The sequence below is a fragment of the Neophocaena asiaeorientalis genome, unplaced genomic scaffold (assembly GCF_003031525.2).
Source record: "Neophocaena asiaeorientalis asiaeorientalis breed wild unplaced genomic scaffold, Neophocaena_asiaeorientalis_V1.1 scaffold325, whole genome shotgun sequence".
NCBI classification, from domain to species: domain Eukaryota; kingdom Metazoa; phylum Chordata; class Mammalia; order Artiodactyla; family Phocoenidae; genus Neophocaena; species Neophocaena asiaeorientalis.
The window spans coordinates 1,321,562-1,349,075 of record NW_020172742.1 but is presented as its reverse complement, the minus strand read 5'-3'; the positions used below and the strand labels follow the sequence as shown (position 1 = coordinate 1,349,075).

General features: G+C 37.7%; 1 protein-coding gene across 1 annotated transcript in view; it reads left to right on the top strand.

The window, feature by feature from the left end:
- Positions 1-27,514, top strand: part of RAD18 (RAD18 E3 ubiquitin protein ligase) — a 116,852-nt gene that overhangs the window by 61,904 nt on the left and 27,434 nt on the right. Inside the window, exons 8-11 of the mRNA XM_024740676.1 lie at positions 862-938; positions 2,248-2,308; positions 15,300-15,437; positions 20,078-20,252. Of these exons, the coding sequence (XP_024596444.1) occupies positions 862-938; positions 2,248-2,308; positions 15,300-15,437; positions 20,078-20,252 (451 nt within the window). The remainder of the gene's footprint in view (positions 1-861; positions 939-2,247; positions 2,309-15,299; positions 15,438-20,077; positions 20,253-27,514) is intronic.

The following is a 27,514-nucleotide window of genomic DNA, read 5'->3' as shown; positions in this document are numbered from 1 at the left end:
GAGGACTGTCAGTTTTGTAAAAAACTTTTTAATAGAGATTATTTATAAGTTCTATAGAATTTCAATTCTTACGGTGAAGAATATGGTAATTTCCCCTATTTACCTGTTACCTGACTCAAACAGTTGTCAACTCATGCCTAATCGCCTGTTGTCTGTCATTTATATCCCTTCATGGATTATTTTGAAGCAAATTCTAGATATAGTATCTTTTTATGTATAAATGTGTGTAAGGGATTGTAGTTTTTTCCCCCTATACTATATGTGTATTTTAGTCTTAATATGTTGGCCTAGTAGGCAGAAGGATAGCATTGGCAAATTTCATGCTATTTGCATTCAAAGGTATTTATATATGAGATGGAGTGTATTTCAGATCTCTTTGATGTATGTGATTGGTAAATACACCTACTGACAAAAATTCTGGAGTCAAGGCCATCTACCCCCTAGTATTCGTAGACCTTTGTCTTTCCTTGCAAAGTAGACTGTTGTAACATTTTGTACATTGGAGTTTCAGTGGATATTCCCTAAGAATAGAATTCACTCTAACATTAATTTTCATATTCCATTGGAACTCTTGTTTATACCTGTATCCTCAAAGGAAAGAGCAAAATGACTTTGCTCTACTCTTCCAGTTATATTTTAAACAGTAATTGCATGTGTAAAAGTTAAGTGTTTTAACTCTGTGTTATTTTTTTTTAACCCTTTTATTTTGAAATGACTTTAGACTTCCAGAAAAATTACAAAGACAGGACAGGGAGTTCATGTATACCCATCGTCCAGCTTCAGTGTTAAGAGTTTACATAACCAGGGTACATTGAGCAACACCAGGTAATTAATATTGGCTATATGCCCTTATTTTAACAGCTGCTGAAATAGTTCAAGAAATTGAGAATATGGAGAAGACTAGGATGCGTCTTGAAGCTAGTAAACTCAACGAAAGCGTATGTTGATGGTCTTTTTCAGTATCTCGGTAGAAATGAAGGAAGGAAAAGGCGAATACCCTACAAAGTAAAGCAAACCAGTGTTAAATCTGTTCAGTGGGAAATGTACTAGAACACATTTCCATTTAATGTATTATGATTTACTTGCAGCTCATTTTAGCATTTTTATCATATTTAGAAGTCTTCTGGCACAAGATCAATCCAAAGTAGAGTTTATTGATGAATTACAGTTTTATGGAAAAAAGCATGTGCCCGTACATCAGGTAACCTTGGTATTGGTCCTTTTTCTGGTGGTTGCATTTAATAAGTTCTTTAACATTTAACCTCTGTGGCCCTTAAGATCTTCATCTGTAAAACTCAGGGGGTTAGCTATATAATCTCTAAGATCCCCTTTTAGCTCTGGCATTCTGCAATTCTATGGTTATACTGATGGTGAAATTAAGTAATTTTAAGAGTTGATGAGGATTGAGCATCTACTGAGCTTACTGAGGGAATCAGAGACCTAAATTTCTTCACTGTTGCCTTCCTCTAGCTTGATGGTCCAAAACTTGAGGAAAGGATACCAAAGAAGAAAATAGCCATTGTGTCCTTTGACACTGGAGGAAGTGTTTTGGGCTCTCCCAAGTAGACTTTTTTTCTAGACCATCGGTAATGTGTTTGTAAGGAAAGCAACAACCTTAGGGAAGTAAGTTTATAATCAGATAGTAGAAAAAAATGAGATTTTCATTGACTTTACTATTACCTGTGTGCTAACTGTAAGATGGAGACTATAATGAATCGTGTAAGTACATTTCAGATCTTTTAAGTCTAAAATTTTAAAAAGTGAATTAGAAATTTCACATGTGAAGTCTTGTATTATTGCATTTTCTCTGTATACCTTTGTGTAGACTTGGAAAAGTTAGGCTGGAAAAGGTAGAAGACAAACAAGAAGATCTGCCTTGTTAATGATCTGCTAAATGTCGCTTTAGTCTTGTAGTTTTATGTTACCTATTGTAGTAATGAATGTGGAAAATTAAATATTGAAAGTAGGAAACTTAATTGATTGTTGTCTTAATACTTCATAAATTCTAATGGAATCAGTGTTGCATTTTCTACTGATGAAAAAAAGTAATGAGTAAAATGTATGTTAATTACAATATTCAAGAGAAGTAAACCGGAGTTAATCTTCCTAAGTCTATATAAAACAGACATGAGAGATTATTTTCCTCTATTTTAAACATCCCCATTTGAGATTTTAAAGTTTATAGTACTAATTTCTATTTTTTGTCATTTTTGGTAATTTTTAATTAAGAATTTTTGGATTTTTTAGGTAATGGTTTTTACAAAGGACCAAACAGAAAAGGAAATAGATGAAATTCACAGTAACTATCGTAAGTTATGTGATGTTTTCTTTGTTTACAAAGAACTTGGGTTACAGTTTTTCATCTTAAGTATTTTTATATTAATGTTTAATACAAACTTTCTTGTTAATATTACTTAAGAGACTGAATTTTGGTTGAGTGTTTACTCAAGACAGTGACCTTTTTTTGTAACTATGTGTGTGCTCTTTGATTTGTGACTAACATTCTACTTTGAGCTTATCACTAAGCACTTTGCAAATATTAATTAGTTGCTCTCAAAGCATCTCTGTGAGAAGAAAATGGGATTAAAATGGAAACATTCCTGACTTGCCATCCTGTCCTCAGGCCAGTGACAGTATTTATGTGAAGAATTTCAGCACTCTGTAGCTTGCATATTTATGCTGAAGATGGTTTTCATTTTATTCATTATTACCAGCTTCCCAACTTTATCGCTTCATTTTCCTTAAATGACCTTTATATGTATCTTTCCCAGTGCTAGCACATTACTGTTTTGTCAATTAGATAGCTGCTTATTCTTTGGCTGGTTGGTTGGTTTTTAGTTTAAATTTAAATTTAAGTGCCTGGCAAACAGTAGATAGTTAATATTTGCTGAATGAATATTCCACACATGATATGCCTTAGTTGTGCCAAAAGAATTGTGTTTTCTTTTTTCACTTCTTAAGCTTTGAAGGGGCAGATACAGCTGTCATCTGTGTGGGGCGGGAGGATGAAGTACACAGGCACTAGATGTAGTTGTGATGGCCCGAGCCTTCTCGGAGTAGGGAAAGGAGGCTGGAGGATTCACGGACCAGAGGCTGAACCACAAAAGTTACAGCGCTGGTGCTCTAAAGATAGACAGATGTGATCGATCCTCTTTGATCAACCTTTGGGAAGCCAAAGTAATTTTTCTTGATACAGGAGCTAGAGAATATCAGATGATCACTGAAGTGGCAAAGCTAAAGCCTGTAACAACAAGGAAACCAGAAAATTTGCATGGAACAAAAATAATTTAAATCACTAAAGGATGGTATCTAACAATTATGCTACACTAAAGAAAACGTGGGTTAGATATAGGCAAGAAAATATACAAATATATATTGCCCACCATTTAAATATCTTTAAAAACTTTAATTTTACTAAATAGGTCAACATATTAAATTAATTCATTTAGCTCTAAAATAAACCTCGGTATATACTTTTTTTTTTTAACCTTTTGGGCACTTCCTAAAGCTCAAGCACTTATTATTAACATTATAGTGTAGTTGCAGTTTGATTTAGTATCAGGATCTAAATATACCATTGATGGTTCTTCTGTTTTTTAAACCTTTTTATTAATGTTTTAATGTACGTGAGTTTTTTATTTTTTTAATTTACTTTTTGGCTGTGCGGGGTCTTTGTTGCTGCGCGCAGGCTTTCTCTAGTTGCGGAGAGCAGGGGCTACACTTCGTTGCGGTGCACGGCCTTCTCATTTTGGTGGCTTCTCTTGTTGTGGAGCACGGGCTGTAGGCACGTGGGCTTCAGTAGTTGTGGCACACGGGGTCAGTAGTTGTGGCTCGCGGGCTCTAGAGTGCAGGCTCAGTAGTTATGGTGCATGGGCTTAGTTGCTCCGTGGCTTGTGGGATCTTCCCGGACCAGGGCTCGAACCCGTGTCTCCTGCATTGGCAGGCGGATTCTCAACCACTGCGCCACCAGGGAAGCCCATGTATGTGGTTTTTAAGCACATTTCTCTAAGGCTTATTAAAAACTCTGACTCCTCGCCACCTCCTTGTCTCCATCTTCATTTCCTAGAATTAACAACTGTCAAATCTTTTGGCTTTTGTTTTAGTAATTACCTTCATGTTTATAAAAGATTATTCTTTCTGCTATTTCTTGAAGTGTTTCAGTTTTCCATGTTAACAATTGATTGAAGTCCTAATTTGAAAAATGAAAATTTAGCTCTTTTGTACATCCTGACTCTTACCTTCTCCTCCCTCCCAATTTCTGAATATTGTCATAATTTTTTATAAGGTCAGTATTAGTTAGAGACATTGTATACAGTTTGAACCAGGCAACATACAATACTATGGTTATGAAGTGTGTCAGAGTATGCCACCACCCAAGAATATGCCACCATGACATGTTGCTTTGAGCAGAAGGCAATTGAGAAGCAGCAGAAAGGAAAGCTCTCTGCCTTCCCCCATTTGCCTAAGTGTAGGACACAATTACAAAGGTGTCTGTCCCTCCTCCCCTCTCTATCCCTAGAAGTAAGTTAGTCTTCCTGTTGACGGAGAAGGCTCTGACTTAAATCAGCATAGCAGACTTCACTCTTGTTTACTGTGTTTTTCCTGGCCATCTCCCCATAACTGGCCTCCCGCACACCTTTCTTTTTTTTTTTTTTTTTTTTTTTTTTAATCTAGCTGAAGATGGTATTTAAGCCAGTGTTCTAAGTCACCTCCAAGTGGCTTAGAGTTACTTATTTTTTTCTGGGTATCTTCCATATATACATGAGGTATACATGTTAAAAAACATCTGTTTGTTTTTCTCATGTAAATTTGTCTTTTGTTATAAAGCCCCAGCTAAGAACTAAGAAGGTTAGAAGGGAGATTATTTTTCTGCCCTTACAGTTGTAATTCCTTTTAGGAAAACATTCTGTTTTCCCTATAATTAGTAATTTTATTTGCTTAGTTTTCTATTTATGTGATATTAATTTATCTGTAAACTTTCCATGAGAAATGTCAGTGACTTTCTATTTACATTGAAACTCATAGATTATTTATCAACTCACTATTTTCTCCAGAGCAACTTACCTGAAGCAGCCCCCAGCCCTTTTCCAGGCGACTGTGACCCCATGCTTTGGGCCTCCTTCATAGCTACCCTGGAATTTCCTTTCACCAGCCTTCTGGGTATTCTCTCCTCCCTCCTGTGTCAGTTCGTTCACCTATTTCAGGATCCAAATCTGCCTCTTCTTTTTCCTTGTTTTGGTGGAATACATTTTTCCAGGCAAGTCTCTCGGGGAAAAAAAGGGTATATGGAGGAATACTTTTTGAGTCCATACATAGCTGGAAATATTACTTTTACTATTGATTTATTATTTGGCTTAGATAAATTGCCCACATAGCTAGTAAAAAGCAGGACTGGAAATTAAACCCACATTCATCCCATGCTCAATTTGAAGCCCTTTGCACTGTAGCATGCTTTGAATCTGAGTGAATAGCTTGTATGTTGAGAACTTCTTTTGAGTGGGGGTGGGGGTGCGCTAAGCTTTAGTTTCAGGTTATCTTGCTTAAAAAAAAGCTTAATTTTATGAATGAGTTACTTTGGTGGTTTTGTGATGATATATCTTTCTTATTTTCTTTAGCAGTCTTTTGGATAGACTTATCTTCACGAGTCCCTCTTTTAGAAGAGGAGAGAAACAGTGAAATCAATTTGAGGCTTAGTTGCAGATCTGTAGAAAGTGTATTTGATACAGAGTTGAATCAAATGAGTTTATTGAGTTACCTGTGGGTTTCAGGTTGCAAATGCTTTTGGTAGGTCTTCTTAATTAAGACTGAATTGCTCCAGTAAGAGGCAGAATCTTAGCCTGAAGGAAGTTACTCTACTTGCCTAACTGCCATGACAGACATATTTTGGGGATCTTCACGCTCTTCACCTTGGTAAAATATAGTTTTATACGCTGCCAAGAAAAAAAAGACAAACCTCCAGTGAACACTCCGGGATTACCTCCTGTAACTTTTCCTGAGAGCACCAGCTTAATCCTGTTAAGTAGGCAAGGCATTTTAGCTTAATATGTTCCTTTGTTTTTTTAATTTGGTTGTTCACTAATTCAGTAAATGTTTATTGAGCATCTACTATGTGCTAGCTGTTCTTCTAGGTAGTGAGTATAGGGCAGTGAGCAAGATACATAAATTTCTCGTCATGGAGCTTATATTCTAATAGCAGACAGATAACAGTAAATCAGCAGATGATTATAACAATTTTAGGTGGCAGATGCTATAAAGAAAATAAAGCAGAGTAATTTATAGAAATTATGGGGACATTAGATAATGTAGTCAAGAAAAGGTTTTTCTTGAGGAGTTGACATTTGAGATGAGTCATAAGTAAAAAAAAAATCGAAATGGGCTTCCCTAGTGGCACAGTGGTTGAGAATCTGCCTGCCAATGCAGGGGACACGGGTTTGAGCCCTGGTCTGGGAAGATCCCACATGCCACGGAGCAACTAGGCCTGTGAGCCACAACTACTGAGCCTGCGCATCTGGAGCTTGTGCTCTGCAACAGGAGAGGCCGCGACAGTGAGAGGCCCGCGCACCGCAATGAAGAGTGGCCCCTGCTTGCCGTAACTAGAGAAAGCCCTCGTGCAGAAACGAAGACCCAACACAGCCAAAAAATAAAATTAAATAAATAAAAAATGACGTAAAATTACAAAAAACAAAACAAAACAGAACAATATTGCTAGCAGAACTTCCCTGGTGGTGCAGTGGTTAAGACTCCATGCTCCTAATGCAGGGGGCTTGGGTTTGATCCCCGGTCAGGCACAGACAAAAAAAAAAAAAAAAAATTGAAATGAAAATAATGGCAGCCATTCACAGAGCCAGAGGAAGAGTATTGCAGGCAGAGGGAGCATCAGGGGCAGAGGTGCTGAGGTAGACACAGCGTCGGCGGGTGTAAGTAGAGTGTAGTGAGCGAAGCGGAAGAGTGGTGTACGGGGAGGCAGGGCCAGGTCCCGGAAGGAAAGACCTTGTAAGAGTGTACTGGGCTTTATTCTTCCTGCAGTGGGAAGTCATTGGAGAGTTTAGAAAGACAAGTAATATGATTTTATTTATGTCTAAAAAGATGGCATCTGCTGAATAGAGAATAAATTGTAAGGTGGCAAGAAATAGTAAGAAAACTAACCGAAAGGCTCTTCACTCAGGCAATATTTATGGATCACCCAGACAGTATTCTAGGTATTGGGAATATAACATTAAAGAAACAGACCAAGTCTCTGCCCACATGGAGCTTACACTGTATTGGGAATAGTCAGACAGTAAACAAACGAGTAAGATGTGTCAGATAGTGATACATGTTATGAAGAGACTTAAGGTAGGGATAGAAAGTGATGGAGCTGCTCGACCAGAAGGGCTCCTTTAAGAAGGGTGATGTGATGTTTGAGAAGAGACCTGAATGAAGTGAGGCCATTTTAGTAAATTAGGTCAGGGATGTGGCATTTCTAGAGTGGTAGCAGAAGTAAAATACACAATTCAAGGTAAACTTTCAAAGTAGAACCAGTAGTACTTGCTGATGAATTTAATATAGGGGGTGAATAAAAGAGGAATCAAGAATGACCCCTGCACTTTTGGTTCAAGCACCTGGAGAAGTGATGATGCCATTTACTGAGATGGATACCAGGGTGAGGATTGTGGATGGGGAAATGGAATCAAAATTCCTATTTTGTCTGTGTTAAGTTTTGGGTTTTAGTGGATATCCAAGTGGAAAAGAGAATTAAGCATGAATGGATGAATCTATCTAACTAAAAAGACATGTGCTTTAAAATTGTATACTTAGATACAATTAGCTGGGAGAAGAGTTCTGTGGGGAACAGAGCCTAAGGCTAAGCCCTGGGGCACCCCAACTTTTAGAGCAACAACTCTCAGTTCTCTAAGCCTCTGTACACTCTTAAAATTTGTCTAGGGCACCAAAGAGCTTTCATTTATGTGGGTTATAGTTGTTGATATGTATCATATTACAGATTAAAGCTTGGGAGACTTCTGCTTCTGGCCAAGACAGAATAATTGGGACCTGATATACAACAACCCCCCCCCGCCCCCCCCAAAAAAACAACAAACAACCACTGTAAATGGGCAAAACATATGAAATAGTTTTCAAGACGTTAGACATTAGGTAACAAAGGACAGGAATCTCTGAGAGATGGAAAAATTTATTATATGAGCCCTATAATAGAGTTTCTAGGCTCCGGGTCAGGCAGGGAGATCCTAGGCAGAGCTGGGAGGGCTCTGAGTTAAGGGGAAAGAAAGACCAGAGAAACTGAAGGAGCTGAAGTTTGCAAGACAGAATGCGGAGAAGAGAAAGTTGCACTGAAGAGAGAACCCCGGGGATCTGCAGAAGGTCACCTTGTGAGTTCATTCAGTGCACAAAGTCTGTTCACAAAGCCCTCTGGAAGATCACCAATATTTGGAAACTAAATAATACACTTCCAAATAACACATGGGTCTAAGAAAAATTAAAACCGAGAAATTTCAAAAATATTTATTAACTTATTTAAAAACAACAATAAATTCATTATATTAACATAAATCATAAATGGCATATTTTGGTAAACAGATAACTTTCCCAGCACAGAAAAATCAAAGTAAATGGAGATTTCTACTCCTAGCCCAGATGGAATCACAGACTGTATTTACTTTTCTCCCTTAAAAGCTAGAAAACCAGATGAAATATATAAATCAGTAGATTTTCAGATATTGGAAAAAGGTAGCACAGGACTGTTTCCCCTGAGAGAAAGAAAACAAGTAAGATGGTGAGCTCTACAGGTCCAGCAGCTTGCAGGCAGCTTTAAGGTCCCAGGTGGGGGAACCTCAAAATAATCACTAAATAGGTACAACAATATCAAATTAACAATATCCTATTGAAATTACCAGGAATTCAAAGAAGCAAAAAAAATAACATCCTAGAAAAGAGAAAAATCAATTAATAGAACCAGACCCAGCAATGACAGAGACGATGAAACTAGTAGATAAAACTGTTTAAACAACATTTACAAATATGTTCTTTAGAAGAAGGAAGAATGAGGAAGGGTCATGCTGAGTTGAGAAATGGACAGTATTAAAAAAAAGACCAAAAAGGGAGTTCCCTGGCAGTCCAGCGGTTAGGAGTCCTCGCTTTCACTGACCCGGGTTTGATCCCTGGTTGGGGAACTAGATCCCAGAAGGCGCACAGTGTGGCCAAAAAACGAAAACAAAAACAAAAAAAACAAATGGAATTCCTTAGATGACATACATACTTGAATTGAAAAATATTCTGGCTGAGGTAAATGCAGATTAGGGAATAAATTGAACTGAATGAAAGGACATCATAGCAATGTGTGTTGCAGCTAAGGCAATGCTTAGAAGGAAATGTGTAGCATTAAAAGCTTATATTAGAAAAGAGAAGAGGTTTTAAATTTGTTATCTGTGCTTTCATCTTAAGAAACTAGGAAAAGAAGGGCAAATTCCATCCTAAGTAAGCAGATGGAAAGTAACAGTGAAGAGCAGAAATCAGTGAAATTGAAGACAGAAAAATAACAGAGAAAATCTATGAAACCACAAGCTGTTTGTAAAGGTCAACAAAATTGGGAACCCTCTAGCAAGCCTGATTAGGACAAAAAGAGAGAAAGCACAAATTGCCAATATCAGCAATAAAAGAGGGAGAATTACTAAGTATCCTATTGATATTAAAAGAACAGTAAGGGAATATTATGAATAACTTCATGCCAGTCAGTATGGAAACATACATGAAACGGACAAATTTCTTGAAAGACACAAATTACCAAACCTTACTCAAGAAGAAATAGATAAGGTTGAATAGCCCTATATCTAGTAAATGAATTGAATTTGCATCCCCAGGAAGAAAACTCCAGATCCAGTTGGCATCGCTGGTGTGAATTCTATGAAACACATAAGGAAGGAAATAATACCAATTCTACAAAAGTTTTTCTAAAAAATTGAAAAGGAAGGAATACTTACTACCTCATTTTATGAAGCTAAAGTTTCCATGAAAGTTAAAACCAGACAAGGATAGTATAATAAAAAGTTCTGACCAATATTCCTCATGAACATAGATGCAAAAATTCTTAACAGTATTTTAGTAAATCAAATCCAGCACAACATAAAAAGGATAATGCATTATAACCAAGTGGAATTTATCCTAAGAATGCAAGATTGATTTAATGTTAGAAAATTAATCAATATAATTCATCAGTGTATTAACAGACTGGAAAAAAAACCACTATAATTTTATAAGTAGATGCAGAATAAGTATATGTCAAAGTTGAACACCCATTAGTAATAAAAACTCTCACTAAATGAGAATTTTTTTAATCTGGTATAGCAGGGATCCCCAACCCCTGGGCTGTGGACCGGTACCAGTCCACGGCCTGTTAGGAACCGGGCCGCACAGCAGGAGGTGAGCGGCGGGCGAGCGAGTGAAGCTTCATCTGCTGCTCCCCATTGCTCCCATTACCGCCTGAACCATCCCCCAACCCCGGTCGGTGGAAAACTTGTCTTCCATGAAATCAGTCCCTGGTGCAAAAAGGTTGGGGACCGCTCTGGTATAGGATATCTGAAAAACCTACAACTAACATCATATTTAATGGTAAAATATTGAATGCTTCTCTTCTGACTAGGAACAGGGTAGAGAAGTCTATTCTTACCACTTTTGTTCAGCATTGTATCGTGGGTCCTTGCCAGTGTGATAAGGCAAGAAAGAGAAGTAATATTCAGATTTGAAAGGAAGAAATAAGACTTCTTGTTCACAGTTGACATGATCATCTTTCACAAGTAGTATGAATCATAAAAGAAAAAGAAAAAAGTGATAAATTATATTTCATTAAAACAAAAGCTTTTACACTTCAGAAGACAAATATGAAAGGACTTCCCTGGCGGTCCAGTTGTTAAGACTCCATGTTTCCACTGCAGGGGGCGTGGGTTCGATTCCTGGTAGGGAAACTAAGATCCCACATGCTGCATGGTGTGGCAAAAAAAAAAAAAAAAGACGAAAATGAAAAAGCAAGTCACAGATTGTGAGAAAATATTGTAAAATTTATATTTGACAAAGTGCTAGTATCTGTATTATATAAAGAACTATTAAAATTCAGTAAGTCCTAGGATGTATTTTTTAAAAGCGCAGATATTTAAACATCTTCAGAGAAGGAGATACTCAAATACCAAATAACCACATGAAAAGATATGGTTATTTTAATGGCAAAAAAGAAAAAAGAAAGAAAGAAAGGATAATCCCAAGTGCTGGCCAGGATGTGGAGCTAATGGAACTCTTATACATTGCTGGTGAGAATGTAATATGATACAGCCACTTAGATAAACAGTTTAGTAGTCTGTTATAAATGGAAACATAAAGCTACCTACCAGTAATTCTACTCCTAGATATTTACCCAGCAGAAGTGAAAGCATATGTCCACATCTAGATTTTTATTTATTTTTTTTTATAAATTTATTTATTTTATTTTATTTATTTTTGGCTGCATTGGGTCTTTGTTGCTGCGTGCAGGCTTTCTCTAGTTGCGGTGAGCGGGGGCTGCTCTTCATTGCAGTGTGTGGGCTTCTCACTGCGGTGGCTTCTCGTTGCGGAGCATGGGCTCCAGGCGCATGGGCTTCGGTAGTTGTGGCACGCGGGCTCAGTAGTTGTGGTGCACGGGCTTAGTTGCTCCGCAGCATGTGGAATCTTCCCGGACCAGGGCTCAAACCCATGACCCCTGCACTGGCAGGCAGATTCTTAACCACTGAGCCCCTAGGGAAGTCCCAATAGTTTACTTCTTTTTAGAGCTGAATGACACTCCACTCTCTGGATGTACCACAGTTTATTATCCATTAACCTAACGAAGGACATCTTGGTTGTTTCCTCTTTCCATTTTTAATGCACTCTGGCACTTTTTATTCTATTCTTTTTTTTTGCAGTACGCGGGCCTTTCACTGCCGTGGCCTCTCCTGTTGCGGAACACAGGCTCCGGACGCGCAGGCTCAGCAGCCATGGCTCATGGGCCCAGCCACTCCGTGGCATGTGGGATCTTCCCAGACCGGGGCACGAACCCGTGTCCCCTGCGTTGGCAGGCGGACTCTCAACCACTGCACCACCAGGGAAACCCCAATCTATTCTTATTATTGTTTTAAGAAAAGAATGCTGGTCTGGATCTACTAAGTTGTTTTCACAACCCACACTGTGTTTCAAAAGCATGGTCCCGTCCTAGGCTTATTTGTATGCAGTGGGAAATATTCACAAGAGAGGGGGAAATAGATGATAAGAGTAAAGGATAATTGCACATACTGTATCACTGAGAAGGCCTTAGTGATGGAATCCAGAGCATAAATTAGCAGTTGGCCCTTAATTGCAGCAAGGATCACCATTTCATGCTAACTGCCAGGAAGATAGATCATGTGTGCACAGATGAAGTAGTGGTAGTTGGAAGACGACAGAGTTCCTGTTAGAAGTTTTCTGTAGTTTCAAAGTAGTGTGAGCCCAACTGAGAAGGGAGTGTTGGGGGTTTGGAGAAAGTATGAAGTCGACATTTTGGAGAATTGTAAAGCAAAGTTTACTTGAGAAATGTAGAAATGTTGTACAATAGTGCTGAGTGCTTGTTTGAGACTTACGGTCATGAATTTAAAGTGAGGCTAGTCAGTTCAGGTTAAATGAATGAATCCTGAGTGAATGGTAGCCTTTAGTGTTAATCTGTTCTTCATCCATGTTTGCTGCATGGGTGTCATAGGTAGTTGGGGAAAAAAAGACATGAGCTTTTACTTTGGGAGACACTGACTTCAGACTCACTCTGTGATTTAAAGTAAATGAGTATGTATCTCAGTGACATCACTTTAGAGGCTAGAGGCTGTCCCACTCTTGGGATCCTGGTTTTGGTGCACCCCTGGGTTCATGGGCAGACCCAGAGATAGTCTGGCTGTAAACGCTGCTCTAAAAAAAGAGCAGGTGAGGTGGTGAGGGCATGAAGGGCTTGACTTGGCACTAGAAAAGATTATGGTATTTCAACTTGGTGAGGCAGAAAGGGTGGTATGATTCAAGTATTAAAAACCTTGAAGAGTATGACTTGGTTCAATGTGGCCTTATTTGTCAGCTCCTACCACTGTCTGAACCACTTAAAACTTTTAAAAGGTAAATTCAGGGCATTGAGCCAGCAGAACAGAGACTTTAAACTCTAAAGTTCTCCTTGCCAAATGGCAGAACTCCTAAAATGAGGTGGAGAAATGAGTGGGAACAATTTTATTAGTGATAATCTCTTGGCATTGTTCATTTCTTGAGGGGTTATTGGACTTCTTGGGCCAAAGCCAAAGCTGTGGTTGCCATTTACTTTTTGCTTTCCAGCCTAGCTGTAGGGGTAATTAGATTTAAAAAGAAAATCTCTTCTAAACCTGGGATTTTATTACTTTAGAAGATAAAGTCATTAAGCCTCCTTAGCTGTTATGAGATTACTTTAGCAAGTTTCCTGAGTCATTCTAAATCCACAATCCGTAAGTACACAACGGAGGAGCCTTACTAGCAGGAGAAGCCTTACTAGCAGAATGGCCCAGGCTGATCTGCTTAAATTATGTAGACCCCATAGTGCTATGTTACCCTTGCCTAAGACAAACTACATAAGGATGGCAGTGGTGGTAGCCCATTGATTCCGGGGAGCTGAACAAGTACAAAGTAGTTGTTCTCAAATGTATAGAGTTAAATAGGACTTAAAAGAAATCACCTAGCTTGTATTCTACATGAGATCTCACCTATTTCTGAAGAGCTAATTTTTTCTAGTAATCTTTATGGGCAGCTTATATTTTGCTGAAATTTTAACCAGTCTCTTATTTAAAATTTACCAGACACTTTGGTAAATTTTAACCCAACACATTAGTTTCGCTGGGAGTTTTCATACACATACCGTGCACATAAATATGTTGGAATTAGGAGCATTCTGTCCCTAATGTCCAAAGAACAGTCACATGTATAGATCAGGAATATTGAAATGAATATGCAAATGGAGGGAAAACTGGCTTTTTCCAGAGGGGGACGGAAGTCAATCGAACCTTCACCAGACAGGATTCTGCTTGTCTATAGACAAGAATTGTTTTCCATTGTGGTCGGTTATCTACAATTTACAGAACCGTAACATAGCTCAAGGGCAGTGGATGACTGGAATCCTGGAAGGGTGGCTCTAGAAAATGCATAGTTTTCAACCGAAGCACAAATTTTCCCCTAAACCCAGTTATTCATGGGGATAACTACAGGGAATATGATGGTTACTGGAGGAAAACGGTCTCAAAACTTTGTGTTAACTTCTTGCAGTATGAATCTTTCTAAAATGTATTTTTATAGGATCTACAACATCATTTTGGACCATGACTTAAGTGTTTAAGGTTGCTAGATAAGTAAGTACAGCCTCAGCTGTTTGAACCATGGTTCAGAATCACAAACAGATGTGTTCAAGTCCATGGTCGAATGACGAACGGCTACTCTTTATTGAGTAAATTAATGTACACTAATAATGGTGACCTGGAGGTCAGGCTTAAATTATCTTCAGAGGTGTTAAAGTAGTAGTAAATTAAGATTGGTTAATTATAATATCTTAAGATAAGGTAGATTGGTGGTGGTGGGGATCTTAGATTATTAAAGGAGTTCTGATAGGAAACAGGCAAGAAATGTGAAGGAAAAAGGGGAAATTAAAGTAGATATCCTATGTTTTTATCCAACTTTCCTAGAAGTTTCTGCTTTTATACTCAGTTAATGTTCTTCCTCTTAGTACTCGGTTGTGTCTGGGAAGTTAGAATGGTGTCTTTTGGTTATATTTAAGAAAACAGCATCTTTCATGCTCTTATCAAAAAGCCTTTTTAGGGCTTCCTTGGTGGCGCAGTGGTTGAGAGTCTGCCTGCCGATGCAGGGGACACGGGTTCTTGCCCCGGTCCAGGAAGATCCCACGTGCCGCGGAGCGACTAGGCCCGTGAGCCATGGCCGCTGAGCCTGCGTGTCCGGAGCCTGTGCTCCGCAATGGGAGAGGCCACAACAGTGAGAGGCCCGCGTACGGCAAAAAAAAAAAAGCCTTTTTAAAAGAGTGGGATGTGGGAAGAAACTACATTTGCGAACTAGGAATATCATGTTTCAAGTCTGTATCTGAGGAACGGGGAAGATATAAAAGATGCTTCCTCAGCTCCCCAGGCCTTTTAAATCCGTTGTAAGTGTGTCCAAAGGGTGCTGTTCTTGGGCAAGCTTGTGTTATTCTTGGTGTTCAGTCCATCGGTTGTAGACATGTAACTTTTATAGTCCTTGATTTACTGAGAAGATCTTTTGAATTTCAGGTATAAAACATCAGAATGAATTTCAGCGTCTGGTGGATCAAGCCAAAAAAGGATATAAGAAAACTGTTGGAATGTCAAAAAAAAAAGTGACAAAAGAAGAAGATGAATCTACAGAAAAGCTATTATCTGTATGCGTGGGTAAGAGACTTCAACTAAAAACAGAAGTATATGGAATTTTATAATTTTTAATATCAAAAGGGAAAAACCAAAGGAATTTACTTTGGACTTAATTGGTATTTAAAATGGGCAAAAGTGTTTTTAGACATATAGCAGTTGTTGGATATAAACTAGGTTTATTACTCTGGGAAGAATGATCGTGGAGATGTCCTGAAGACACAGTTTCTAAAATCTGTCTTCCTTTCCATTAATGAGAAATCAGAAGTTTTTTAGTTGTTTAAGCTTGAGGTAAAGGATTTATTGCTGCAGATCCTTAGGTATCCCACAAAGAGAATAAATTATTTTTATTATAGGTCACTGGTAATAACTTTGGAAGGAATGTTCTGCTAAAATATCTAAGGCTAATACACAGCACATTCCAATTTCAACCCATTTTAAAATTTGAGATTGATATTATATTTATGTTGCCAGGACTTTGGGCCAGTGAACAAAAAAACAATCATAATGGAGGAACGTGCACAAGAAAATTCTTTATTATTTTGTCTTTATTGTGATAAAAATATACAAAACATATTTATCATTTTAACCATTCATAAATGTACAATTCAGTGGCATTAAGTACATTCACGGTGTTGTGTCACCATCACCACTATTACACCCAAAACTTTTTCATCATTTCCAGTGAAAACTCTGTACCCATTAAATAATAACTCTTCCACTTTCCCCACCATTTCTTGATAATCTCTGGTCTACTTTCTGTGTCTATGAATTTGCTTATTCTAGGTACCTCATATAAGTGGAATCATATATTATTTGTCCTTCTTTGTCAGCTTATTTCATTAAGCATAATGTTTTCAAGGTCCCCATGTTGTAGCATATATCAAAATTTCATTATTTTTTTTTAAATTTTTAAAAAAAATTTCATTATTTTTTATGGCTGAATTCCTTTGTATCTATATACCACATTTTGTTTATCCATTCTTCTGTAATGGGTTATTTTCACCTTTTGGTAGTTGTGAATAATGCTGCTGTGTGCATTGGTGTTCATGTATCTGTTCAAGTCTCTGCTTTCCATTCTTTTGGATATGTACCTAGCAAAGGAATTTCTGGTTCACATAGTAATTCTTTGTTTACCTTTTCAGAAACCACCAAACTATTTTCCATAGTGGCTGCACCATTTTACATTCCCACCAGCAATGCTTGAGGATTCCAATTTCTCTATATGTGTGTCAACACTCGTTATTTTCCTTCATTGTGGTTTTTTGATTTGTATTTTTCTAATGACTAATGATGTTGAGCATCTTTTTATATGGTTAGTGGCCATTTGTTTTTCTTCTTTGGAGAAATGTCTGTTCAAGTCTTTTGCCCATTTTTAAATTGGCTTGTTTGGTTTTTTGTTGTTGAGTTTTAAGAGTTCTTTAAATGTTTTGAATATTAATCCATTATATATATGGTTTGCAAATATTTTTCAGCTTTTTTCTGGGTTGTCTTTTTGTTTTCAGGATAGTATCTTTTGATGCATAGAGTGCTTTATTTTGATGAAAACCAGTTTATCAATTTTTTTCTTTTGTTGCTTGTGCTTTTGCTGTTATAGCCATGAAGTTGTTGCAAAATCAGTGTCATGAAGGTTTTCCTATGTGTTTTCTCCGAAGAGTTTTATAGTTTTAGCTCTTATGTTTAGGTCTGTGGTCCACTTTGAGTTAATTTTTGTATATGGTGTAAGTAACGGTCCATCTTCATCTTTTTGCATGTAGATAATGCAGTTTTCTGAGCACCATTTGTTAAAAAGACTGTCCTTTCCCTGTTGAATTCTTTTGACATCCTTGTTGAAAATCAGTTGACCATGTATGTGAGGGTTTATTTCTGTACTCTGTGTTCTATTTAATTGGTCTGTATGTCTATCCTTACGCCAGTGCTATACTGTTTTAATTACCATAGCTTTGTAACAAATTTAAGAGTTGGAGTCCTCCAACTCTTGGGGTATGAGTCCCCCAACTTTATTCTTCCTTTTCAAGGTTGTTTTGGCCATTTGGTTCCCTTGAGAGTCCATGTGAATGTTACAATGGATTTTTCTATTTCTGCAAAAAGTGCCATTGGGATTGCATTGATGAGTTGCTTTCGTTAGTTGACATCTTAACAATATTAAGTCTTCTGTTGCATGAACACAGGATGTCTGTCATTCATTTTTGTCTTTTTAAAAATTACTTTCAACAATGTTTTGTAGTTTTCAGCATGCAAGTCTTTCACCTCCTTGGTTAGATTTATTTCTAAGTGTTTTATTCTTTCAGTGCTATTACATTCTTTATTTTTGTCCTCAGTTCTTTTGGTGTCATGTAGTAGGTTGCTGCCTGAGTATAAGTATATACTTTATGGTCTTTGTGAACAAGTTAAATTTGTTCATGCAGTTGTTAAAGGACATTGTCAGAGAGTAGTTGAGGTCCTGAGAAAATCTGGCTTAATATCTCGGATTAAGAGAATATTTTTGTTTATTGGCTGAATCTCTTTTGAAAATGATTGATTGCTTGTAGTCGGGTGGTGCATTCTTTGTGTATGTGCTCATGAGTATTGCTGTGTCTGGGGTTCAGCGATGAGTGCTGCTGGTAGATAGCTGTGCATGAACGCGTGTGTCTGGGAGGGGTGGGGAGTGAGAGAGAGAGGCAGAGAGACTGGCACAGACCGAAAGGTTGGGCTTTTTATTTTTTTGCGGTACGCGGGCCTCTCTCTGTTGTGGCCTCTCCCGTTGCGGAGCACAGGCTCCGGACGTGCAGGCTCAGCGGCCATGGCTCACGGGCCCAGCCGCTCCGTGGCATGTGGGATCTTCCCGGACTGGGGCACGAACCCGTGTCCCCTGCATCGGCAGGCAGACTCTCAACCATTGCGCCACCAGGGAAGCCCAGGTTGGGCTTTTTATAGCATCATACAACCAGTGTAACTTTTGCTCTTTAGAGTAAACTTGCTCATTAAAGTGCCAATATAAGTGAACAAGGTATGTGTCCTGTTAAGTAAAACCTTCATCTGTTTTTGTTACTTTACGTTTCTTTAGGGAGGTTTAATGTCGGGGCCTCATGTTTTCGGCTTTATTTGGAGTTCCGTCCTGAGATCCACGGGCAGATATGAAGGATAACTGACTTCCATTGCCCCCAGTTGTTGAATGATATTTGTCTGCAAGAGGGAATTTATCCTGTAGAAGCTTATATAAGAGAGGAAGAAGTAAGAGAAGAATATAAATCAGGTGCAAAAATAAAAGGTAGTTTTATGTTGAATTCCTGCTCCGTGGTTTGCCGGCTTGATTGCATTCTCCCAGCCAGTTGAGAGATAGAGTTGCCTGGGTTCACCAGGTTTACTGCGTGATTGATTCCTCTCAACCTGGTCCTAGGTGTCTGTTTACAAGAGAATATCCTAGAGATCCTGGATGGTCCTTTTAGTTGACTGCATGTTTCCCTTTCCCAGGTAAACATTAGAGGGTACAGTTTTGTTTTGGTAATGAGCAGGCTTAGCAAAAGCCAGACAACATCAGGAGCTTATTTTTAGAAATTGTACTCTTGTGTGATGTAGGCTGTTCACGAGGGTAACAAAAACTTATAATTGTTTCTGGAAAAATCCTGACCATATGGAGTTGGAAAGGTTTTTGTTTGTTTGTTTGAAGAATCTGTCTTATTCTTTTTCCATAAACTTTATCTTTATGACAAAACCTTGACAGTTCTCGTTGGTGTCCTTTGTTAAAGGTCACTTGCCTCCACAAGTGCATGAGTGATGTGTGAAAGCTCTTCTTCTCTGTGAGCAAACCCATGAAAGAGGGCTCTATCCCAGTAGCACGTGTCAGGCATGTCAAGAACTCACTCGGTCCCTGAATCATAAAGCCAGCACAAGTGAAGTCCCAGCAGAGCCCTGAAACACATCGTGAGGGACGGGCCTGGACACTGAAGAATCCTGCACAGAGATGATTTTCTGCACTCATATTCACAGATGTTTGGTCACATCTGCATGTCATCTGCCTGCAAACACTGTGTCTGCATCCCCCCAGCTTTCCTGGGCCTTTATCTTTATCTGCAGTAAGAGACCTCGGAAAGTGAGAATATGAAAAGGGATGTGTAGAAATGTGACATGTGTTGGATCAAACAGATATATTGGTTATGTCTGATTAGTTTTTCTCTTCCCCAGTGAATATTAGATTCTATGTAACAGATTTAGAAAAATGTCCAGATGGATTCACTACCATTCAGCAGTCAGTGACAAATATTGTGGTTCTCTTATTAATTGAATTTAATCCTTTTTGTCATGTTTCTTATGTTTATCACTTTTCTCTGATCTGTGAAATATTCAGGAATTCTTTAGTAATACTGTAAATAAAAGCCTCATTAGAATTATAAAGTTCTCCCTGCTCCTGGTTTTAAAGAACATTTTATTTTTGAATTAATTAATCTGGAAATACATTGGGTGGACAGTATAACCAGATAGCACCAGTGTAGTGCTAATTCTTACTCTCTGGCTGTCACTAGAGTTTTGGAATCAGTGTTCCATAAACTTCTATTTTACCAAATAGGAATATTAAATGTTGTGGAAATAATAAATACACAGAGGTTGTAAATTTGAAGGTACTCTTAAATGTTTCTTTTCTTTCTTTCTTTCTTTCTTTCTTTCATTTCTTTTTTCCTTTTTAGGACAGGAAGATAATAAAATGAAATTCTCAGATATACCCTCAGTAACAAACCACTTCCCTCAGTCAAAGCTGGACTCCCCAGGGAAACTAGAGCCTGACAGACCAGATGATTCTTCCAGTTGTACTGATATTCAAGAGGAAGCTCTTTCTTCACCAGAGTCAGATTCATGCAATAGGTAAGAAACTTGCAGTAGTTGATTATTTTAAGTTTCTGTTTTCTGTGCATGCTAAGAGACCAGCACAGGTAACCAGAAAATAGCTTTGAGGCCTGGTGCCATTCCTCATCTCCTTCCATTGTCTCCTGCTGCTTTGTAGGGTTCACAGAGGGATCAGGGCAGGATGTGGGGTGTATGTGCAGCAGTCACTGGGGACTTTGTCTTCTTCTGCTCTGTAGGCTTCCTTTTTTTAAAAAATTATTTTTAATTTTTACTTGTACTGATATTCAAGAGGAAGCTCTTTCTTCACCAGAGTCAGATTCATGCAATAGGTAAGAAACTTGCAGTAGTTGATTATTTTAAGTTTCTGTTTTCTGTGCATGCTAAGAGACCAGCACAGGTAACCAGAAAATAGCTTTGAGGCCTGGTGCCATTCCTCATCTCCTTCCATTGTCTCCTGCTGCTTTGTAGGGTTCACAGAGGGATCAGGGCAGGATGTGGGGTATATGTGCAGCAGTCACTGGGGACTTTGTCTTCTGCTCTGTAGGCTTCCTTTTTTTTAAAAATTATTTTTAATTTTTACTGGAGTATAGTTGATTTACAGTGTTGTGTTAGTTTCTGCTGTACAGCAAAGTGAATCAGTTACACATATCTGCACTCTTTTTTTAGATTCTTTTCCCATATAGGCCATTATGAGTATTGGGTAGAGTTCTTTGTGCTATACAGTAGGTCCTTATTAGTTATCTATTTTATATATAGTAGTGTGTGTATGTCAATCCCAGTCTTCCAACTTTATCCCTTCCCCCTCCCCCTTATCCCATGGTAACCATAAGTTTATTTTCTGCATCTGTAACTCTGTTTCTCTTTTGTAGATAAGTTCATTTGTACCCTTTTCTTAGATTCCACATATAAGCAATATCATACGGTATTTGTCTTTCTCTGTCTGACTTACTTCACTCAGTATGACAATCTCTCGGTCCATCCATGTTGCTGCAAATGTAGCCTTTATATAGATATTTTTCCTAGAGTTAGAAAAGAGAGCCTGACTGGCGGTGAAATTTTTATCAAAAGAATGAGTGAAGGAGATAAACACAGCTATACTAGAAAGTAGAGGTGGCCAGAAAGACAAAAGAAAGAAAAATTTAATTGAGCAAATAGAATGGATGGGGAACCTTTTACAATGAGAGATTTGGAGGTGAGTCATTTTTCCAAATTTTTTAAAAGACAATTTAAGAAGATGATGTGTTTTTGAAAGATGACATAGTGTTGTGTTATAGTTACCATTTTGTGTTCTCGCCATTCACTTTATATGATAAATGCTACCCATGTTTCTACCTCATCTTTATAACTTTTTTTTAGTAGCTGCAGCATTCTGTTGGGTTTCTGTACCATAATTGACCAAACTTTTTAATTTCTATTGTATTTCTACATCTTCCCCAGTGTTTTTTATACTTACACACCTAAAGCTGTGGTAGAGCTCTCCCTATAGGAAGTCTTTTGTTTCTAACGAATTACTCCCTTAACTTTAGCATCATTTTGACCTTGGTAGGTGGTGTTGTTGCCTTCTGAATGAATTGTACCATTTTAAATGCTAACAGCAACATGTTATTTAATCTTTGGTATTTGTTCATTTAAAAATTGTTCACAGTACTCTAGAATGATAATGTCTAGTCTAAAATATCAAATTAAGAAGAAATTTTTTTATGAGAAGAATATACCCAAGGACCCTCTGCGTTCCTAGGGTTCTTGGAAAACAGCTTCAGGTTATTCAGAATCAAGTATTAGGAAGGGAAAATCTTCTCATTTTGCCCCGAACATTTTCAAGATCAGATCGGGGTCAGTTTTATCCCGAGTTGGGTAAAGGCAGAACATACGGTAGCCTGAGTTTCTGCAAGACTGTGGCTCTGCTGCACAGTTACTCTGGAACAGGCCATTCCTGTAAGTTCATTGGGTAGCGTGTGTTTTTAAACACAAAACTTATCAGAGTACAGGGTAGAAACGGAGGAGAAACAGAGTTCAGGGAAATACGAGTGAGTTTTTAAGCATAGTCACGAGATGCCCGAATGTTCTGGAATGCCAGGATGAAATGGGACATTTTGATAAATTTGGAGTGGAGGGTGGAATGGAGGAAAATGAAAGGGGAGGCACATGGCAGCCAGATGTATTTTTATCTTGTGGTGAGAGTGTGAGAAACAGGTTGAGTTTGTTGGAGGTCTTCGCCTCAGACAGACTTATAGACATCACTGAACTGTGAGAGGGTTATTAAACCATTTAATTTCTTTTAAAGTAGGCTCTTATATTCTTCCACACTTTAATTAGTTATGCATGTATATATGTCTACACACACACACACACACACACACACACACACACAGATACACCCATGACCAGTGGAACTACCTGCTAATTGCAAATTTTTAACAGCTTTATTGAGATATAATTTACATACCATACAATTCACTCATTTAAGTGACAATTCATTGGTTTTTGCTGTGTTGCCAAAGTTGTGCCACCATCACCACAATTTTAGAGCATTTTCATCACCCCGAAAAGAAACCTCATCCCCATTAGCAGTCACTCCACAGTTCCTCCCAACTCTGCTAGCTCCTGGCAACTACTGATCTACTCTGTCTCTATTGATTTGCCTGTTTTGGATATTTCATATAAACAGGATCATACAATATGTGTCTTTTGTAACTGGCTTCTTTTACTTAGTATACTGTCTGCAAGGTTTATCCATTTTGTATCATGTTTCAGTACTATATTCCTCTTTCTTTCTAAATTATATTCCATTGTATGGATATGCATTTTATTTATTCATTTATTAGTTGATGGACGTTTGGGTTGTTTCTAATTGTAGTTTTAACAAGGACAAAAATCATTGACTTTGTTTGCACACTTTGGAAGCTTAGCTTTAGAGACCGAATATGAGGATTTGCGTGGCTAGCCTTGAGAAATCGGTCAGTGTCTGGTACTCATTTTTCAAGTATAAAGAAGTGTTACACACATTGTAAACATTAAATATGTTAAACTTTAAAATTTTAATTTAATTAAGTATGCTTTTATACCCTCCTTTTAATTTGCCCTGTCATTTTGTCAGTCTAAGGTTTTTTACATTTAAAATGTTGAGTCTGTTCCTTATATAAGACCTAGAAACTCAGGCTAAAGGGAGAGTGGGAGTACAGTGGTATTTGCTTTGATACCAGGGCGGACCACTGGGCAGCCGATTCCCGAGTGGACTGTGGAGGAGGAAGTGTGCAGGGGGAGCAGCCGTGGTGCAGCAGGAAAGTACAGGCTTACATTTGAGTGGCTTCGGGTCAGGATCTGCTGGGTGATTTGGGAGTCAATCTTTTGAAGTCCGTTTCCATAGCTATGAAAAGCATGTATAAATATCTTCTGTCTCAGATCTGTTGGGAAGATGAAATGAGATAATAGATGTGAGGGTCTTTGATAAATACATGATTATTATTCTCGTTTTATAAAGACCAAATCAATTGAATTTTCTTCAGTAATACTGCAAAACTTGGGTCTCTAGGACTGGATATTTCATAAATGCTTTTGTAGTCCTCTATTCCTTCATTCTAATTCTTAAGCTATTATATCATAGAGTAAATCCCACAATTTATTATTTTTTTTCCTACTTCCTTTCTGAACTTTAGAAAGTTGTGAGCCTGGGCTAATTAGTTCCATTGAAAATTCATTTAATTCAGCCTCAGCTGGGTGCTCACCACCTAATTTACTCCTTATTGCATTTCCTACCCAGTTGCCTGTGTCTGTTTCCTCACTTTGAATGAACACCTTGTCTCCCAGTTCACCAAGGCAGCTAATCTGACCTGTCTCCAGATCTTCCTTTCCATTTTAAGGTTTCTTGTAATTTCTGACCACTTCTTTCCTGTTGATTGTAAGAGAAAGATATATTTCTTAATACATTTCTAAAGGCATATTCTTTCTTAAGATGAATTCATCCACCTCCTCTGAGACTTTGCTCCATCACTCATGTCTTAAGTTTGCTCTCAGATGACCCTTTTTCGTGGCCCTTCCTCCGATCTCTTCTCTTATTCTTCCCACTATGCAGGAAGTAATTTTGACTTCCTCTGTGAATTCCTGTAGCAGCATCTCTGCATTCCATAGCAGTTTGTCTAAATCAAATCTTGCCTTGTATTATAGTTATTTGACTATCCTTGTCTTTCCTATTATTACTCATCAAAGTCCTTAAGAATTGAGTCTGTCACTCATTTAAAAAAATATCTCCTGCCTTGGGTCACTACACGACCATTATTAAGTGAAGGATTTCTTGATTCTAAGGGCTACACGACCGGTTTGACATTTTAATGTCTGACATTGTGATAGGTACAGTGATCAATGGTGTTTTACAGTTGCTGCCAGCCAGGTGGTAGTTGTGATATACTTGCCAGTGTGTGAGTTTCAGTTGAGTTACATGTATTGTTAACATTACATTGGTTTGTCATTCAAAATGTCTTCAACAAAATAATGAGAAAAAAGTTGTGTACGAAGAAAGTAACAAAATACAGCAGGGTGAAAGTTTGATGTTAGTGAGGTAGTGTTCACTGTTGGATGAATGACTGTATTTCTGTATTTTCTTGCAAAACAGTCAAATGATTTACAAGACCTAAAGATGCCCACAAGTGTCTGAAGACTTGTTATGTTTTGTTAGTGAACTATGTGCAAAGGATTGCTTGTTTGTTACATGATCTACTGAAGGCAGGAGAAATGGTCACATCCCTTGGAATAGATGAGAAAAATTTCAAAGTAATAACAGTGAGCCTGACTGATTCATCTGTTGCAAAGACTATTGTTTGGGTGTCAAGTATCAATTTGTCAGACATTTCTTGCTGTCTTTGAGCAGAAGCTGCTCATCTTCCAGTCACAGGTTATGTGATTGAGAAAAACAAAATTATGAGTTTAGTTTGCAGAATGGGTGTCAGTGCCTTAGATGAAATGCCTGGAGACAATTGTCAGGTAATTTGGAGAAATGCTTTATCTCCAGTGCTTTTGGTGGTACAGAGGATGACTTTGTGAGGGAAGAAACAGACACCGTAGACGTTGAGTCAAAACACGATGAAGAGGGCTTCCCTGGTGGCACAGTGGTTGAGAGTCCGCCTGCCGATACAGGGGATGCGGGTATGTGCCCCGGTCCGGGAAGATCCCACGTGCCGTGGAGCGGCTGGGCCCGTGAGCCATGGCCGCTAAGCCTGCGCGTCCAGAGCCTGTGCTTCGCAATGGGAGAGGCCACAACAGTGAGAGGCCCGTGTACTGCAATAAAAAACACCAAAAACAAACAAACAACAAAAAAAAACCACGATGAAGCATAGGGCTCTGAATCTGAATACATTTTAGGAATACTTTAACCAACTTATTTCAGTTTTTTAAAAAATATATGTACAACAATGGTATAAGATAAAAACCTCTGTCTACATATGTTCAAAAGAACTCTGGATATGTAAACATTAAAAATAATGGTTCCTCTTACCATTAATGTTGCCTTAGATTTTTGAAATATAGTATCTGAATATGAATAAGGTCCCTAACTCACTTCAAGCATAATTTTACCACCTAGTTGGAAACTAATAAAGTTGGTCATAACACTCATAAAGTTGGTGGTAACCTGGCAGAAGGCTGTCACAAAGTATAGTGATCCATTGGTTAATGCCAGTGCGATTTAGTGACTCTAAAATCTAAATGGTCAAGAGAGATACGCAGTTGATTAGGATAATTAACACCTTAGAAATCAGGACAAGAATTCAAAGTGAAAAGGGACCCATCACAACCAAATGCCTTTAGTGGAATCAAAGCATTTCAGAGATCAGTGGTCTTTATTTGTCTGGTCCAACATTTATTTTCCATAATTCAGACATCACATGGAAGGGTGATGAGACGTGACACTCAGTGACTTTGTTCAGATCTTTTCCAACCCTAACATTCTGTAATCCTGTTATTTTTGACAAGTTAATAGTCGATAAGTTATCTGTGTTCTTTTACCGCTTGGCCATTGCAGACCATGAATCAACCTACTAGAATTATGCTTATTCCTTGTATATTGAAGTGTTCATTTTTTACGAAAATTTTCTCACTTTTTCTTTTTATGATAGTTTTATTGCTTTCACTGTAAAGCCCTAGATTTTCAAAACAACTTTTAATTTAGATGTTATGCATGCTTATTGTGAAAAATAGAAAATTTAGGTAAACAAAAAGAGTCCAGTAAAATTTTATCAGCCAGAAAGAACTGTTAACACTTTCATATGTACATTCTTCTAAAGACAGCAGTATGGGTACGTGGATACTTAGAGGAACATTTTTAATACAGAAGCATCATACTATTTTGTAAATTTTTATGCTTTTTTTGTCTCTTTTAAAGAGACAAGTCATGCTGTTTTAGGTCTAATGTGAGTGAAAATAAATTGTGAGTTGTTTTTTTAATTCATGTAGTCATGCTGTAATACAGATTATAGATCTTATTGAATTACACTGTTGGTTTTCTTTGTGTTAGAGCAGTATTTAAATTTATGTAATATGCCAGATTGACAACTAAGAATAATCTTACTTTAAGATCCAATAGGTGTATCTAATCCAAATAATTACTAGGATGAAATTGTTTGTTGCTAATTTGTTTCTTAACTCGTAAATAAGTACCTCTTTTAGAGTTTTAATTACTAATGTTATATTGATTCTTTCTTGCCAATTTGAAGACAGATGATAAAAAAATTGATAATAATTTTAGATTTTTGTACACCCCCTAGATGACTTCCGGGAGTTCAAGAGACTTGTCCAAATTTCTGTAAATTCACTTATTGTTCTTCTTAAGAAGAGAGGGCTTTTGTTCCCTGAGTTTTGGCAAGCAGAAAAAACTCCATTTTTATTGAGTGCTAAGTTATAAGAAAAGATGCTTTTGATTATGACCCTAGAGAGGAAGCTTTAATCTTCATGTAGAGATGAATAGTGGTCATGCTGTTCTTTGGAAGAACCTTTAGATCATTATTTTAAAAAAGTATTTATGCACTTTAATTCTAGGCAATATAAGTTAAAAAGAAACTTTTTATGTAACTGGAAAATATTGAGTAATGTCATAGATTAGGTAATATTATATCAGTATTCAATTTCCTGATTTTAAAAATTTTATTATGGCCGTGTAAGTGAATGTACTTGTTCTTAAGAAATGCACGCTGAAGGGTTAAAGGGACATGATGGCTGAAACTCTCAGTGCTTAAAAAAATAACGTGTATGTGTGTGAGTGTACACACACAGAAAGAAAGAGTGAGAACGCA